The 19534-nt window shown below is 33.6% G+C and overlaps 1 protein-coding gene and 1 pseudogene across 1 annotated transcript; both read right to left on the reverse strand.

The window, feature by feature from the left end:
- Positions 1–2081: 2081 nt before the first annotated feature.
- Positions 2082–9183, reverse strand: LOC147388083 (oxygen-evolving enhancer protein 2, chloroplastic-like). Its single transcript, XM_086420787.1, has 4 exons — positions 8860–9183; positions 5825–6057; positions 4328–4378; positions 2082–2494 (listed from the first exon to the last, which is right to left on the reverse strand). Exons 1-4 carry the CDS (start codon positions 9086–9088, stop codon positions 2234–2236), a joined length of 774 nt encoding a protein of 257 aa, XP_086276913.1. The 5' UTR covers positions 9089–9183; the 3' UTR covers positions 2082–2233.
- An 8997-nt stretch (positions 9184–18180) lies between these two features.
- LOC147388084 (protein FAR1-RELATED SEQUENCE 5 pseudogene) lies at positions 18181–19035 on the reverse strand (annotated as a pseudogene).
- Between the last annotated feature and the right edge of the window lie 499 nt (positions 19036–19534).

Consider the following 19534-nt stretch of genomic DNA (forward strand, 5'->3'; position numbering starts at 1 on the left):
AAGGTGAACATACTTCCAATCTATGAAATTACTTGTATTCATCAATAAAAAGTCAACCAGAACATACAACATGGACAATTTAACAGACAAGTCGTTAGAGATATCACCCTCTATAACTTCTTCAATTTCGTTCATTTTTACCACTCTTCTAATCACAAGGAATATCCTTGAATACAATACTTCTTAAAGAAGAATCCCCATCATCAAAAGTAGAAGAAAGGGCTTTCAAGGTCTCCAAACGTAAGCCCTGGTATAAGGGTTATATCCATTTCAGATAGTGGAATCATAGTTTTTTCAATCTTAAACTTATCTGGAGCTAGATGAACCCTTAGTAGACCGTCGACAATATCTCCAACAAAAATAAGATTTTCGGGCATTTGAAAAAAATAAGAAAATCTTGATTGATTGAGCAACGACTTTCTTGCTTCGCTCAATCCGTTGTAGAATTTGACGATTTTTGTTATGCCACACTTACCATAGTCCTTGGGATTCTCTTTAGCAAAAAATATAGTTTATAACGAAGCGTAAAACAAATGCTTCAAAGTGCATTATTATTGTACAAAAGCACAAAGATATTATCAAAGTGCAACAATATTTTACAAAAGTCAAAACATTGTCCCAAAGCTTAAACGTCTCGGTCTAAATCCATTTAAATGTTGTACCAAAACACAAAAATATTTTTCCAAAGTGCAATAATATGTTCTCTTTGCTACTTCACATTAATGGAATAAACACTGAGGTATTGATTCAAACACTGATTTATTAATACTTTAATGGAAGATTAAATGTTTATAACAATAGTAAACCAAGAAAAACACAAAACATGGTTAACCCATAATACCCTAAACTCTACCTATTGATTTCTTTTTTTGGCGTCATCCTCCCCTGCTTCATCTTTTCCTTATCCATTTAAATGGTCCAGAAACACTCAAAAACCTTATTCAATCTAAGAAAATTTGAGTTCAAGCGGGAAAACAGAATGAAGAGAACATTGAAGATGAGAAGATGAGAAAATGAGATTAATTTGGGAGTTTTTTACCGAATGTGTAAAATATAGTGGGTAATGCACTTTCAGTAATTATTGGTAAAAAAAAATATAGTACACTTCGTTATAAAGGCACATTTCCATTTTTCAAATACATCTTCTTCTTTTTTGTATTTATGTTTTCAAACTTCTTCTGAAACATTTCTCCGTTTGAAACTCATTCTTTTCCATTTGAAATCTTCTCCTTCGTTTTCAATATTCTTCTTCGAAGTTACATCTTCTTCTCCTGTTGGTCTCAGTTCAGACCCCATCTCCTTTACACCTATGGGCTCCATTTCATTTAAGTCTTCTTTTATGTTTCTTTTTCAATGATTTCTTATTCTAATGAAAGCTTCAACGGAAATGGCGGTGAGGTGAGAAATATATTTTCTTTTGAAACAGTGTAATAATTACACCTTCAAAGAGTAGCAATAGCAATTTTAATGTCAAATCAAAGGTAAAAGGCATTTTAATCATAAGATATTATATTTTGTTAATGTGACAATTTTGGAGGGTAAAATGTCAATTTCAAAGAGATAGGGCTGAACTCTTAAGTTATGGCAGTTAAGAGCCCCAAACACTAAAAACCCCAAAATGATTGAAGAGTATGTTCTGATTTATCATGTGAAAATCTTTCAGCTATAGGATTCACTAACTCTTTAACTTTTAGGTTGGTCTAAAAAATCAGACATTAATCTTTGGTTACCGCTTTACCTCGGCAAGTGGAGCAATAATTTGGTGCAACGGGAATCCGAAAAGTATAAAAACATAATATATAACAGCTTCTAAATCTGAAAAAAAAAAAAATTAATAATAAAAAAAACCTAATTAAAATGATTTTTACTGATAATATGTTATTAGTTTTGAAAAAACCAATCAGAGGTTAAGATATACTTCCGCTTTGTTCATTAATATTGATTGAATTCCTTTTGTTCCTAGTTTTCATGTTTTTTTACAGCAAATAATTTCATAAATGTACCTTAGTTGTTAGATTTTTTTTATTCTCTTCATCAAGAAGCTTAAAGAAAGAGAATAAAGAATAAATAAAGCAAGAGAATGAGTTGTAAGTAATCTTATAAAATTCATAGAAGCTGCTACAAACCAACTCTTTCAAATTAAACATCCCTTAATTATATACTAACTAGCAGCTTAAGACAATTTTACATACAAAGGTTAAACATGCATACCCACATCTCTCTTAGCTCATTATTAAGCAACGTTAAAGGAAGTTGCAGCGCTTTCGACGAACTTCTTCGCTCCCTTGAACCATCTCTTGTCTCCGGCTTGTGCCTTGCAAATGTAGAGCTTTCCATCAGAAACAGTGGCTGTAATTAATTGATGTTTACCACCTTCGTCTCCATCCGCCGTCCTTGTCAAAACTGACAAATAGTAATATTGTTTCCCTCCCACCACTGGGGTTGAAGTCTCCAATATGTTTGCCGCAGCCACAATATTTGGATCAAAACCACCCTAAATATAATATATTTCCAATTTACAAACAGTACCATATCAATATAACATACGCACGTCTCAAGTCATGAAAAATAACTCAATAAAACATGCAGTCTCAACTGTTTAAATATGATGAAAATCCATTTATTTCACTCATCCCAGTTCAATTGTGAGTTTTGAACTTGGTGGGGATTCGACTTTTAAATTTATTATGTTTACTTGTTAAGATAATTTTAAAAGATAAAAACACTTTTATTTTATATTATTAATAGATAAATTAGTTCCAATGTATTAATACATCCAAAGAAAATTTTAAAATTTAAAAGATTTATTTAATATGCATTTTCTTCAAAAGTACAACACTCACATTTTTCTCATTATACTATCTATCTATATATATATGGGGGCGGATCATTGGACATTTGTAAAAACAATGGTTTTTTCAAAATATGGGTTAGAAGTTTTGGATTGAGCTGATTTTTTGTGAGGGTATGAGAAGTTCATCCTCACAAAAAATCAGTTCAATCTGAAACTTCCAAGTCCATCAAAAGTGGTTTACAAATTATTTGTAAAAAATCGACAATCCACATTCTAATTCACTTTTGATAGAGAAGTTTCAGATTGGAATGATTTTGTTTTAGGATGATTTTCTCATCATAGACAACATCCTCACAAAAAAATCAGCTCAATCCGAAACTTCTAACCCATATTTTGAAAAATTATTATTATTACATTGTTTTTACATATGTCCCATGATCCGTCCCCACACCCACACATACATATATGAGTTGTGCTGGGTGACAGTATTTACTATGATTCTCACAATCCTGACGTGGACATGCATACATAACCATAGATGGTTTTTACTCATATCGTGAGGAAACACATCAATGGTTATGTGTACATCCCACGTCAGACTTGTGAGAATCGCAGTAAATACTTTTTGTTATTTCAGCATTTTCCTACATCTATATATATATATATATATTTTTAAATCAAGTATTAAATATATTTTTCTACTTGAAAAATAAATAAATACAACTCCATAAGTGCAACTCCAACGTAGTGGCCATCCTATTCTCCATTCCCCCCTCAACTACTATTTTGGAGAGTCAAACCTCTTTTATGAGTCTCTAATGTAGCATCATCTCTCTCCCCATCTAAGAGAATGGTATTTTCAATAGTCATTTTGGAGGAGTTTGGGAATCTTCTTCATCCCTTCTCCACTTTTGAAAAGTCAATCCCCTTTTATAGGTCTCCAACCCACTATTCATCTCCTTCTCCATTTTGTGTTGAATTAAAAAAAAAATATTAATAGATAGTCATTTTGGATAGCATGGTTGGAGTGCATATTGTACGTATACCCCTTTGAATATCAAGATTGGCTATCCATAACACATGACTATCCATTATGGATAGTCATTTTAGATATTTCCCTTGGAGTTGCTCCAACACAACAGAGTTTCTAATCTTACTCGGTATAGTTATGAGTTGACTAGGCAAATATACTCATTGCCATTATAAGACCGCAATGGACTGAACATGGCAACATTTTGAGGGTTTTGTGGTGGTGGTTTCTACAATTTGTAAGGGCTTGAGAAGGCCAGTTTCTTCTCTATATGGGGTTTGGAAAGTCTATTAGGTTTCTCCAGTTAAAATTATTTTTCTAACCTAGGGTTAGGGTTAGGGTTATGGGGATGTTTATAATAAATCCCTCCTATCTGATCCCCATACCAATTTGGTATCAATCTTAACCAAACTCGATCCATTGATAATCCAATCCGATTTGATAAGGATCTGATTTAGTGCTCATATTTTTCTAGAATTAGATTGCTTGTATTTATAATTTACCTCAGACTCAGTCTTGCCAGAGTAAGCTTGTTTTCCGAGCAGATAATCCACCTGCATAGCACAAGGATTAATAAGCATAGTTAGCAATTCCGTGTATTTAAAACTTTGTTATTGAATAAATTTGAGTATGATTCGAAATACACATTCAACAATCCATTAAAAATTCAGCTAAAATGACACAAGAACAACAAAAATTTAATGTGAGAATGGTTCGAGGATAATTAGGATACTTTGAATATTAAATGATTAATGTTTTTAAATAATAAAAAAAGAATATTAATACTACACTAACTTCCTATAACAATGCCCCAAACACTCCATTGACATGGTGGTGTGCACAAGAGCAAGATGCTTTTCCTTCAAATACAATTGTTGTATGCTTGAGGAAAATCGATGATTCTCTGCATACAAAGTGCTATAGAAAGTGTTGTAGGATGTCAGCGTAGAACGGCTCAAATGGAAAAAAGTTAGGATCATTTTGATCTTTGGATATTAAGCAATAAAAGTTTGTGCAATAAATACCACAAACACTTTTATAGAAATGCCAATGAGATTTTCGATATTTACAAAAGTGATATTACACAGTACAAGTACTGAAGTACCCCTATCTCTTCAGCAAACGACATAACAACTAGGAATAAAATTGAAATAAAAAAGTATTGGAGTATGCTAACATCCCAATGACAAGATATATGGATTGCCAAAATGGCACTTCAACCCGCTAGTGTTCAGGGGTGGAGCCAGGATTTTACACACGTGGGCACAACTAAGTGGAAATATTTTTTGGGGAGCAATAATGACAGATTTTTTTATCCGCCATTGTAATCTATCGCAACAGCTCTTAAATCTATATGCAATTTAAAAATTCATGTGGGAGCAAGTGCCCCCATTGCCCCTATTGTAAATCTACTCCTACTAGTGTTTATAGTTTTGATCTAAGACTTTGAGAATGGATGATCATTAAGTCTCTATTATTATTATTATTATTATTTAAGTTCTTAAAATTTTATGATCTGTAACCATGTGGCACCCGATCATGTTTTTTGAGTGTCACATAGACATGTAGTCCATATAAATGGCTAGTCCCAATCCAATTTTCATTGGGACCTAAGATCCTCCAATACTTCATGTTAATATATACCATTTTTTTTAAAGGTATTTTGGTCTTTTTAGATATTTAACACTTGTCTCTTGCTAGAAGGGAAATGGTATTTTGATTTTTAAATATTAAACAATTGTTTGTAAAATAAATGTTAGAAATACTTTTGCAAACACTTTTGATATTTACAACAATGTCATGTACAAATACTAAAATATCCTTACCCTTTTTACAATAAGACAAAACAACATAATATCATTAGAAAAGAAAAAAAGTATTGGTGGATGCAAATGTGGTATTAAAGTATTAGATGTTACCATTTCCCTTCTTATTATGCAACATTATACATTATTGAAAAATAAATAAAATAATTAGGAAGAATGAAATTTTTTTTTTACCTTAGAAAGAAATTCCTCGGGTGAACCGAAGTCCGTGATGGATTTTTTGTCGGTTGGGGTGACCATGACACCAAGGTTACTGTTGGAGTCGAAGTTGTCCTCGTATCTGAGGACCTGCCCGGGGTACTCCACCTCCTTGCTTGGGTTCCATTTGGCCGGTATCAAAACCTTAAAACCGTTTCCATTATATGTCAAGAAGTCTGTATTCTCCTTCGGCTTACCAAAAACATTGGCTGCAATTCATTAAGGAGAGAACTTCAGCTTTGTGTGATTAGTGATAAAACCTGAACAATTGATTTCTTAAAATAATTTGCTTTGCATATGTATGATTTTAGAAAAATCGATTTTCTAAAAAGTCAAAATCCTAAGAAAATCTATTTTCTCACAAACTCTTTTTTGGTGTCTCATTTCACCTATCTATTTGCTTTGCATATATATATGTATGATAGTTAGATTTTAGTTTTGGTGGTGAGGATAATAGTGAGTCAATAATGAGGGGCATAAGATTCTGATTTCAAAATTCCCTTTTGATAGCAACATTAAAAGAATTAGGTCTTATTATGAGAAAATCAATTTTCTTACCTTAATGAGAAAATCATTTTTGGGAAAAAAATATGCAATTTTCGATTTTTTCAAAGGCCCACCCAAGAACTGGTCCCAAAATGAAAATTACAACGGTCTAAATCAACTGATCACTTAGTAATATTTATAATAAAAAAATTAATTTTGTGTCTTATATTTTTTCATTAATTTATTTATTTTATAAGAATTACTAGGAGTAAGGCTTGAAACACCTCAATGTTGGTATTTTATTTTAAAATATATTTTTAATAATAAAATAGAAGTTATGCCACAAAATGAAATCACAAACGTTAATCAACAATTTGTGACTAGGAAGATTCAACTAAATATATATTATTTATAAAAATTTAAGAAATATTTTAAATGAAAGAAAATATTTACTTTTCTCTCCACAGAAGTAGTATTAAAAAAATATCTTAAATTATTAAAATGCTCTTTTAAATTATTAGGGAAAATTATGAAAAAAATCCAAAAAAAAAAAAAATTATTTATCAAAAACAATCTAATTTTTATAAAATTAGAAAAAAGATACAAATCCGATTATTGAAAGACCGATTTTTCTCTCTCTTCACTTCTCTCTCCTCTTTCTCTCTTCTCTACATTTAAAAAAAAATCGAATTTTTTTTTAAATACCAGTCATTGAAAGATCGATTTTTCTCTCTCTTCACTTCTCTCTCCTCTTTCTCTCTCTTCTACATTTAAAAAAAAAAAACTTTCATTTATACAAGGAAACTTTAAATAAACTTTCATTTATACAATATTATATTATAAACATTTCCAATAAATATTGGTCCAGATATATATTCTAAATATTATTTATTTATTTATTTTAACAACATGTATATCCATTGTAGGGTAAATCCTCGGTTTGAATTTCTTTTCGAGTCCGGACTTACGTCCGATTAGGGGGACCGGATGAACCAGGGTCAGAGCCAAAGCATATGGGTCTCTCCCCTGGGCACGTGCAATACCCACACATCACCCTCACAGGTGGCCCTGATGAAATATTGCTCATATTGGATATCAAACACATAACCTACAGACTCTCATCGCTTTTTGGATCCGAAATTGTCATTTTAACAACACAGATATCTATTGTAGGGTAAATCCTTGGTTTGAATCTCGTTATGGAGTCCTGCCTTACATCCGACTAAGGGGACAGGATGAACCAAGGTCCGAGCCAAGGCATATGAGTCTCTCCCCTGGGCTGTCTATACATCACACATACTAGGTAAGTGAGGGGGAGCGCCTTCACAGGTGATCTTGAAGAAATATTGCTGACAATGGATATCAAAAACCTAACCTATAGACTGTCACCGCTTATTGGATCCAAAATTGCCATTGAATCCCCCCCATCGGAGTTAATGTATAAATGTTCTTGTACCAATAATTTCAGTAAAATATTCATCAATTTTGATAAAATAGCCTTATATAATGGATTTTACTAAAATAATTGAATATTTTATATAAAATATTGAATCAACTATAATTTTTTTATAATATATACTAGGAGTTGGCATGAACAAACGTACATGTATTATAAGAGTTTTTGATAATTAAAAAAGAGGGCTTCTATTGCCACATGAGCTTTTGTTAAATGTAGAGGAGAGAGAAAGAGGAAAGAGAAGTAAAGAAAGAGAAGAAACCGGTCTTTCAATGACCGGTATTTTAAAAAAAATCGATTTTTTTAAATGTAGAGGAGAGAGAAAGAGAGAGAGAGAAGTGAAGAGAGAGAAAAACCGATCTTTCAATAACTGCTATTTTAAAAAAATTCAATTTTTTCTTTTTAAATGTAGAGGAGAGAGAAAGAGGATAGAAAAGTGAAGAGAGAAAAAAACCTGTCTTTCAATGACCGGATTTGTATCTTTTTTCTAATTTTATAAAAATTAGATTGTTTTTTATAAATTTTTTTTTTTTTTTTTTTTTTTTTTTTCATAATTTTCCCAAATTATTATTAAGGCTCAGATTCTGAGAAGGGTATTTTTTGTAATTTAACCTTTTTCTAAAACTATTTCTTTAGGGGAATTTCACAATTTTTAACCAACGTTTTTATAAATCAGCCTAGTTTTTCAAAACATAAAAACACCAATGTCTACTCTGTTGAGTTAAGTCGACATTTTCCGAGTCAACTTGGTTGATTAAAAAAAATAATAATAAATTTATAAATATTTACTTTTCTTCCCCAGAAAAAATTAAATATCGGGATAACTCGGTCGAGTTTCTGAATGGACTCGGGACATTTTTTAACCTCATCCGAGTTGATCTAGGATCTGGTTCCATCGAACTTACGATGTCACTTGAAACCCCATCGATTAGCCTCAGAGAGAGAGAGAGAGAAATTCAATCTTGAATCCTATCTTTGTTATTAATTTATTATTAGAAATAAAATATCAAAAATAAATTATGGAGATTTTGATAATGTGTTTCCAGGTTAATTTAAGAAAATGAGTTACCAGCTTCTCCATAAGCCGCATCAGCAGGTGAGACCTTGGTGCCAATAGCTGCAGCCCCAATGAGTACTGTAAGAGCCAATCGACGAGAGATGACTTCATCATCCTCCTGCTTGTGGGCCCTAACAACTAGTTTAGTAGGCTTGATGCTTGACACGTATCGTGATGATGATGGCCTGGTGGCAGTAGTAGGTGCATGGTGGTGGAGAAAACATGCAGCAGTGGATGCCATTGAGCTTCTCTTCTCTCTCTCTCTCTGATTTTCTTTTGAGTCTAATAGTTTTGAGGGATTTTTGTGTGATTTGAGAGAAGGAAAATGTCTGGTTGGTTTTGGATTTGGATATAGATGTGGATGATGAAAAGATGACATTTTTGATTGGAGATAAGGTTTAACAGGTCTTCATTGGTACCACGTGGCACTATAGCACTTTATGTTCTAATTGCAATCTTTATGCTTTAAACTCGTTGAGTTCATTCAATTGTAAATTCAGTTGGATCGATGGGTTCAACTCAACTTAGTTGACTTGACTCAATTCATAGATAGAACCAATTTATTTATTTAGAAAATCTGGCCCAACCCGATGGGACAGTCGGTTTGGTCTAGATTTTAAAACAGAATAAATCATTTGAGTTAAATCACTTACTAGCCACCACCTAGAAATATATATATTATATATGGGAAGCGTTCGGCGCAAAACATTTTGACAAACATTTTGGCAAACATTTTAAAGCCGTAAGATTTAACGCAAATGAACGAATCAGATTCTATTTCACTGTTTTATAAAATTATACGTTAATTACAGCGTCGTCCCTAATTTTAAGCGTATTTAGTGCGACATCCCTCTTCCCTCTCAAACCGATCGAACGAGGGTCTGTTCCTTTCTCCTCTGTCGAACCCTCTCTCATTCTCACTCTCGAGTCTCTCTCTCTCTCTCTCTCTATCTCTATCTCACTCACTCTCTGTCACTCTCGTTCGAGCTCTCTTATTCTCGCAAACCCTCGCTCGAGCTCTCTTTCACGAACTCTCTCGATTTGATCTCGCTCTCGTTCTCACTCTCTCATCATCGCTCTCACGAATGACGAAGACTCCATCTCCCTCGCACAGGTACTCTCTCTCTCTCTCTCTCTGTTGGATTAATTTGAGTTTCGATTTAAGTTTTATCTCCTTGGATTAATTTGAGTTTCGATTTGATGAAGACAAAAAATCCGAAATTATTTAGGACTTTTTTTTATCTTCACTTTGGTAAATTAACAATAGACTGTGAACCTGATTGAATAACAATTTTTGTATTAATTTGAGTTTCTATTCTTTGATTTGAGAATATTTCAACTGTGAAATATTTCACATAAAAAATTCTGATTAATTGTTGTGTTTCTTGATTTTAATCGAGTGAGCAAGTGAAATTTGTTAGGTTCTCTATTGGTCCCAAGTAACCAACCAACAAGATCACAAACCCACAAACATAAATTTGAATTTAGTTTATCTACCAAACTCATAAATTTGAATTTAGGACTTTTTTTTATCTGATTTGAGAATATTTCATCTGTGAAATATTTCACATAAAAAATTATAAGGACTTGTTGTTGTGTTTCTTGATTTTAATCTCGTGAGCAGGCCTAGTATAAAAATTCCAGTTTTTTTTATTCTGATTTGAGAATTTTTTATTCCGATTTTTCATTCTAATTGTATATTTGTGATTTGTATATTCCGATTTCTCATTCACTTTGGTAAACTAATTCTACGAATCCATACTTGTACCTGGACGAATCACTTATTATTGAGAGATTAAGGTTTTGATTGTTATTTGGGGTTTATTTGATGCATCTGTTCTCACAGTGATCCACGTCATTTGTTAATGCATTTGATACACATTGATTTCTTTATCAATTTGAGGATCTATATTTTCTTGGTTGATTCTATTGATGATCTACATGTATTATCTGAACTAAAACTCTTAAATTTATGATTTTGATGTTTTTGACCCTTAATCGTGCAAAATTATGGTGTTTTTTATTTTTTTATTTTATATATTTGATTTTGAAAAGTTGGATTACTTTTCCTATTTCAAGGTTTGTTAGAAATAGCTGAAGCAAAGCCAGGTATGATGAAACCAGTGTTCAATTGAACATTCTTCAATTGTATATCACAACTGATTTTTTTCACAAATTCAATGAACTTTCCCTCAAAGTTGATATATTCGTTCCTACATTATATATAGAGCCTCAATGCCTTCATCTTCCTCAACCATCCCAAAAATACTTCATTAACCCTCAATGCGTAGAGAGATCAGGGATCATTTGGCAATTGGTAGAGTTATAGGGGATGTTATTGACCCTTTTAATAGAACTCTACCTATTAGAATCACTTATGGGACAAGAGAAGTTAACAATGGATGTGAGTTTAGACCCTCCGTTGTTGTGAACCAACCAAGAGTTGAGATTGGAGGGGAAGGCCTAATAACCTTTTACACACTAGTAAGGTTTCAGTTCCGATCCTCCCTCGACATGTGCCTGAATATACTTGTGATTTTGATAATTTGATCTGAATTTATTATTACATTCAGAGAATTACAATTCTCACATGGATATATAGTTGAGACTTTTTGAAGAGAATATATAGCAGCTCTTATATATCTTCCCTATTGTAATTATTGTTTGTGTTGAACCATATGTTATTGTCGTTTGAAGTGTTATAGAAATTATTATAATAATTCTTAAAATTTTGTGAAACCAATTTGTTTTGTCAGGTTTGCTATCAAAATGGGCAAATTTTATATTGTCTTTGTAGGGAGAAAGACCGGTTTATTTTCCACTTGGGAAGAATGTCACCAGTATGTGGATAGATATCCGTCAGCTTGTCACAAATCATTTTCATCTTACGAGGAAGTCAGAAGACACTTTATCAAAGATAGGCGTAATCGTGATATAGTTGAAGAAAAATTTCATGAAGTAGAGGATCAATTCCATGACTTGAAGCAAGAATTCGATGAAGTGAAGCATGTGGAGTTGAAGAAAAAATCCAATGTATTCAATAAATTGCATGTAATTTGTATAGTTATTTTTATATTGTCTTTGTTCATGGGTCTGTATTTTTTCTTTGAACGAAGTAGTTTTTAAGGGAATAATTGATTTTGGATCTTGATGAGTGAATATATATTGTATTACCTTTAGCTTATTTTATTTAAGTCTGACTTGATCTTGTTAAGTTCTTTTCTATTTTTAAACTTGATTAGAAGATCTATTTTAAGCCAAAAGTAGGGCAGAAATGAGTTGAATCACTGAACGGTTGGTAACAATGTTACATTCACCATCACTTTGCTACCCATAGAAAGCCAGTGGGATTTGTGACCATCTATTTAAATAGTTTTCATGAATGGCTTTTTAGCCTTTGGTACTTTGTATGAGATATGATAATTAAGATGAAAATGAATTTTGGTAACAATAGTTGGACAAATGGTTCAGTAGTTGTGCCACAAAAGTGTTGGGGGCTGAGGGCTTAATGCATATTACAACCACAAAAAAAAAAAAAAAAAAACATGACATGAGTAGTAAGCTTTTCAATACAAACAGAGATTAAAGCAAGAGTTGGATTCAAAGCTACAAGGTGTTAAAGCCCAAATGCCCAAATGCTTTTGTCTTCAACCTATACCTGCAAAAAAAAATCACAAATTCATATTCATATCCCATTCACATCCCATCCCATCCACTCTCATCCCCATCCATTCACATCCCATCCCATCCACTCTCATATCGAAGAATAATAAGATTTAAAAAAAAATATTTACTTATATAAATCAAAGTTATAAATCACATGTTGGAAGAATTCCTTAGATCATGTTCACATACATCAATGTAATGAAATCTGAAAAAAAAAATCCCACTTTCAATATTCCATTTCTCAGAAGATTGTGAGGTGCATACGGCATTAGCACCCACTACATGGGCAGATAGCTCTGCTGCACTTTGCAATATCACCAAAGCACGAGAAGATGGGCAGATGGGCAGCTTCACAGATCGACAAAGTTCAAATTGAAGTGCGAAAGTTAATTTGAAGTGCTTGGAGTCGTCAAGTTGGTCATCTGAGAGAGCATCCGTCGATGTCGTTGTTACAGGAAGCGATCGAACTCAAAATGAGACTAACAACTTATTGGAAGATTGTTGTGCAAAGGTTAGTTGATAATTTGGGACATCATCTTTTGTTCAGTGTTCAGACCCTTTCAGCCTCATCTTCCTCCCTTGCCCGGCCTATCCAGATGGCAAATTCAATTGCGATGCATGTGGACAACAAGGTGATGGCTTCTGCTACCATTGCAGCCCTTGCAAGCTTGACATTCACATGCAATGTACTTTCACGCCTTTTTCACTCAATCACACGTCCCACCTTCACCCTCTCAACCTCGCCTTCTGCCTACTAACCAAACCAAAACCTTCTCCTGCAATATATGCCAAACACTCGGGTCAAACCACTGGCTGTATCGATGCAACATATGTCAATTTGATGCCCACCTTTGTGTCCACCAATTTCACCAAAGCAGCTTGCATGAAATCATAATAACCAACCATAATATTCAATCATGGATGGTAAAATATAACTAAAAGTCATAATTATTACCCTATAAATAGAGCGTCCTTATAAATGATCTGGTAAAACAACTACATAAAACCAAAGAAATGGGAACAGCATATAGGATATGAAGGAACTGGGCTAAACCCACCAAAACATATAATAAAACATGAAGGATACATAAAAAAAGTGCTACACAATGGTCATTTCACCTGACTCAAAAAGCTCATTAACTCTTTAACCCCCTCTTTGAACCTGTCATCATCCAACCATCCAAATTTTGTAACTCGATAAAAGAGTTGAATCAGGGATCCAGTTACAAAAGGCTGCAAATCAGGTCCTCTTGTGGCCAAATAGTTTATCGGGTAGTTTCCTTCAGACAAAGTCCAGACAAATGAATTCAGAATAAGAGATAAATTAAAAGGAAATTTGTAAAGAAAACAATGTAGGTGCATGATCATGGATGTAATTTGTAAAGGTGATATGGCTATCTAACACAAACATCAAACAAATGATTTCCATCCCTAATGTATCCACAAAAAATTGATGAAACCCATGAAAAAGAAACATTTAACCAATAGAGTAGTCAGCCAAGAATTGCATGAAATGATATCTCCATCATACAAATGAAAAGAAAATAGGTTCAGCCCGTAATGGAAGCAACTTCCATGAATTTCATTCTAAAGCATACACCATGGACAAATATCTGTGAGCAGAAAGAGAATATTACGGATATCAAGCTAGAGCTGAAAAGAGAGGCTTTTCTCAGTCACTTTTTTCAGGTGATCAAGAATCCACTTTTAAAGAAGTCACTCCGTTCTCCTTTATCCACGTATATCCAAAACATATCTACAAATTTCCCACAAAATGGAGTGATAAGTTCAGCAAAAAAAATTTAAGACAACCGAGCAACAAGTACCATTTCAAATCCAAAAGATCAGACGGCTAACAAAGTTAAGGAGCAGAAATTAATAGTACTACCACTGGAAATGGTGGATTATTTACAAATGTACAGCACAGTATATTTCAATATGAAATTGTTCGATGTTACAATAGATGCTAAAAATACAAAAGAGAACTCAAGAGAAAAGGCCCATGAAGATAGTGAACAGAAAATCTCCGCCAAAATAGGAGCAATGGTCCAACAGGTCACAGCATCAATCTGAGAAGGAAAAAAAATTACAAGATAAAATATCAATACATATATATCTCTCAAGTTAAAGACTTCAAAATGTAGTTCATGGAAACTATTGATAGGTAGACCAATTGCGAGCGTCAAATGAAGGTGCCACAAGATTATAAAAAAAAATCATTCCATTTATGTGTAAAAAAATGTTTCTATATCACGGAAAACATAATCATTGTCCACTTGCCCCTAGCATGCATATCATATTGTCATGGTCTACCCAAAAATAAAATCCAAACATAGAAACTAGATCACACCATTTGTGTTTTTATAATGTTTTCCAATCTAAAAATAAAAAATAAAACAGGCGAAAAAATTATTATCTCATTGCCCAATTCACCTTAGAAAGCCCAATAAAAGTTTTGGACTGAATTTATTGAAATAACCGATGCAATCGAGACACGTAGTCCAAAGGCAGAAAAAAAAAAAAAACAATAGTTGTAATCCAGTCCGTGACGGTGCGAGACAGAGTAGATAAATTGAGATAGAAACAGAAGAAGAGTTAAATGATGCTGAGAAAGCTGCTGCACAGCAGCGAAATCTGCGGGAGTCCATGTGACCCATGACCACCCGCTTTACCCGGCAGCCCCCACATTTCTTATTACCCCATTAAGCCAAGCACTGAAAGGCAATGAAAGATAAAATTTTGCAAAAATTGTCTTGAGAAATTTTTAAGCAAGACCACCAAGAAAGCAATCCAATTGATTTTGACAAAGGCATAACAATGACGTTTCAAAGAAGAGAAAAAAAATGAGTGGACATCATAATGGGTAGGAGATAATAAGAATGTATTTTTATTTTATTTTTTTAAATGTTCCCTCAATAGTTTAATTGGATGGATATTTCTGAAATTTGGAGTTAAGGTAATTTTAAACAATTCATAGGGTGACACATGTCTTCTCGAGAGTCAGCTTGAGTCCAAGAAGACGTCGAACAGTGAGTCCGGAGAGGGCTATGACTAAAAGAATAATCTCATCCTTGTTGGGAAGGATATGATTCATGCAACAAAACTAAGAAGCCCAGCACAATGAGAATCATGGAATCATTATCTGTAATAATTATTAAAGTATGGTTTTAATTCAAATTCGGAACAGCTTGGACACCAAATAATCTCTATGGATGAAGTGATATCAGTACCTACAATGTACTATTCATAAAGTTCAAGGTAACAATAGCAGAAATTTGAACGTAAAGGCTGAATTTAATCATGCCAAGAACAACCTAAGAGGAGTTCAATCGACCCAATGCAGGAGATGCAACACATGCTGACAAGAGACAATGAAAACAAATGCAGGCAGGAATGAGTAAGCTAGAAGAAAGAAAAAGTAAAAAAGAGAGACAGAGAGATGTTACCAAGCCATTACTGTTGAATCCAAATGCACAGCTTGGAAGTTCACCTGCATATGTGTAAGCTGTGAAGGATAAGCCACTCGACAGTGTTGCCTTGATGAGATAGCTGCAAACTCCATAAATAGATATATTATACTCAGATTTGTGCTAGTGAGTTGTATTGTACCAAGCCAATTCATTCAAACTCATCCAAGTCGGCCACATAGAGAGTCCAGTATCACACTAGCAACGCAACTCATTTATTTACGTTTGTAAATCTAGGGCCAGAATGAATTAGAGCATTACGTGTGTTTGACCAGAGCAATGTTGGCATCTTCATTATGTGCTAAAATGGCCATGGAATCACTTGCAACAAGGTTTCAGGTTATAATACTGTTGACCAAGAAATTTGGGAAAAGACTTTATTTATTGATTTAATAAAACCACTTCTCCTACCAACATAAAGTACACAACACCTAGCATTGCAATATTCCAGCATACTGTTCTGCCAACACCTTTGATAACATCAACATTTGTTTGGGAGTTTAGCTCATTCATCCATAACGTGAGAACCATCTTACCGGATGCCTACTTAACCCTACAAAAGTTACCTAATGTGATACACCAGAGGAATCGCTAAACGGTTGAAGTTTGGATGAGATGATCATTGAGACTTTGAAGAGCTGAACAACATTGTTCAAACAAAACAAGTTGCCAAACCCAAGAATTGCGAAAAGGAATAGATGCTGATTTTCAGGTTTTTTAACAAATTAAATTTGCAAGGTTATCCAACAACAATATAAGAAACTGTAAAAGAATACACAAACTAGGGGTCCTACTTTGTGTAATTTGCTTCATCCAAAATATGCTAATAGTTCTAACTATTATAGAGATACTTTTCTTTTCCTTTTTCTTGATAAGTACTGCAGCAACCTTTTAAGTACAGGCTACTTTTCTATCCTTGATTTCCATCCAATGTTCTCTATATGCTTGCATAGTAACTCTTATGAATTATGACTAACATGGTTTCTCAGAGGTGCTACCGATGTTTGTCATATATAAGATTAATCAGTAACCAATTATAAGATTATATAAAAAACAAATATAACAGTTGACAAGAGAATGTATATATACTAAGAGATGAAGTACCTGTTCAAGTGTCTAACTCAATGGAGATGCCTCATGATCGCTTTCCATGTCCTGACCAAATTCTTGAATATCATCATTACCTATTAAAAAGAAAAATTATAAATAAGAATGTACAACAAAAATAAATGTTTGAAAGTGATATTTTTTCTTACAAAGATAATTTCACTTACCTTGGGTTGTAAAACTTGTATGTTTTCTATATGGATTTATAGGACATATTCGTTTGTGATGTCCAAATGCTTTACATGATGCACACTTTCGTTTCTTCTTTTGTTGGCTCAATTCAATACTACTTTTTAATCTACCTGTACATTCAACCTTTCCTTTGCCCTTCTCATCTTTCTTCCTACCCTTTGTTTGCGAGACATTTGGGTCCAAAAGTAACAACTGTGAGGCTTCAACTACAGCTGGGGATGCATCAACTACAACTTCATGTTCTAACATTTCATCACATTGAATTTCAGAAAGTTTTTTGGATAGTTCATTTAAAGTATTCGTAAAGATTTCATATATCTTCATTGAAGTTGATGCAAAACTAGCTAATGTAGTAGCTTGTTGACACATATTGCCAAATCTCAATGCAATTGGCGGTTCTTTCCCATTGATCATTACTGCTGAATCCATCACCCTAAATTTGTTTGCCCCTTTCCTCCATCTTCTAAGAATGAAGTGTGACGGTATACTATCAATGTCTAAACGAAAAAACACCTTTAGAAAATGTCGACATATTATTCCAACAAACTCAAATTTCTTACATTCACATGTACCCTCGTAAGTATCCAAATTTAACTTCAACACAAACTCCTTGGACTTACCAAACTTAGTTGTTATTCGATACGTATGAAATCTATCATCGATTCCCATTTTTTCAACTTTAAGTCGACTCACTTAGAGCCATTCTTCCCTGAGTTTCTCAAACATATTTTTAGTATACACTGTCGCAGCATGTTTGAGAAGTAACTCATCATTCTTCACACATCGAAACTTGTGTTCTGATTTAAAATCTTCATCGGTCTCATTTGTAACAAGTTTTTTCAATGCTTCCTCATACTTGACTACAAATTCTCTTAGATTTGTCTTCCATGTAACGAACCCATCAGAATGCATTAATGCTCTCACTACGGCCAGTAATATTCATGCCAGCAAAAAAACAACACCGATTATACACAGGCACCCAAAGACTCCGCAAATCAAATAATTGTTCAAGCCATTCATTTCCTTCCAATCCATGCTCTACAATCAAATTCTTCCAATTCTTTTCAAACTCTTCCCCCGTGTATGTCGACCAAATACACCTCTCCAATTTACTTTTGAAATCAGAAGATTCAAAGTATTTACAAGCCAACTTCTCAGGAAATTTTTTCATAATGTGACAAATGCAAAGGCGATGACGTGTGTTGGGAAAAACTTTAGCACTCGCATTCCTCATTGTCAAATCTTGATCGGTGATCATCGATATTGGATGACGTCCTCCCATAGCCTTGAGCCAAGTCTCAAATAACCATGAGAAAGTTGTCTCTGTCTCATCTTGTAGAAGAGCACACCCAAATTGTATAGACTGAAAGTGGTGGTTTACTCCAGTAAATGGAGCGAACGGCATATCATATTTGTTTGTCCAATAAGTCGTGTCGAATGTCACCACATCACCAAAATATTCATACGATAATCTAGACCTTGCATCCACCCAAAAGAAATTTGTTGCTCTCATCTCATCATCGCATTGTATTGCATAAAAGAATTGTGGATTTTCAGCCTGTTTTGTTATGAAATAATTCAATACTGACTGTGCATCCCCTACCTCCAACTCCCTATGCCTAACATTCCTCAAGTGATTGTAACAGTCCCTACCATCAAAACTAATTAGATCTCCGCCAAGAATGGTTGGCACTTTAGTGATTTGAATATTTTCTCTTCTGAATGTTTTCACTAGATCCTTAGCTACTGTAGGCATACAACGATTTGATCTCATCCTCATTCTCTTCGATGGTGTGACTACCTTGTGATTATGGCAATCGTCGAAAACGGATACTTTCCATTTTACGGTCTATTTGTTATCGTGTGTAACACGTATCATTGCCTTACAACCACATTTAACAATTGAAGAACCTATTATGTTTATCTTATTAGCATTTTCATTCACAATTGTTTCTTCAACATCTTTTTCTTTCGCCTTATATTTTCTTTGATGTGTACAAACATATGTCATTCCAGTTATCTCATTTGAATCTCGTCGACACTTAGAAGTTGTTTGAACACGAATGGAAAATCCTTCTTGATGCCCGTAATCTTCATAATACTTCTTGGCTTCTTCAATTGAATCGAAGATCATCCCCACATATGGAACATTCAACTTTTCAACATTTTTTGTAGGATTTTCGCAATCAACACGTTCTCCACTATCTACTTGATTTCTCGATGAAGATCCCATGGTTTCACCAATAGTCGCTTCC

Source organism: Akebia trifoliata, chromosome 13, assembly GCF_017979445.1.
Source record: "Akebia trifoliata isolate Shusen 1 chromosome 13, ASM1797944v1, whole genome shotgun sequence".
NCBI classification, from domain to species: domain Eukaryota; kingdom Viridiplantae; phylum Streptophyta; class Magnoliopsida; order Ranunculales; family Lardizabalaceae; genus Akebia; species Akebia trifoliata.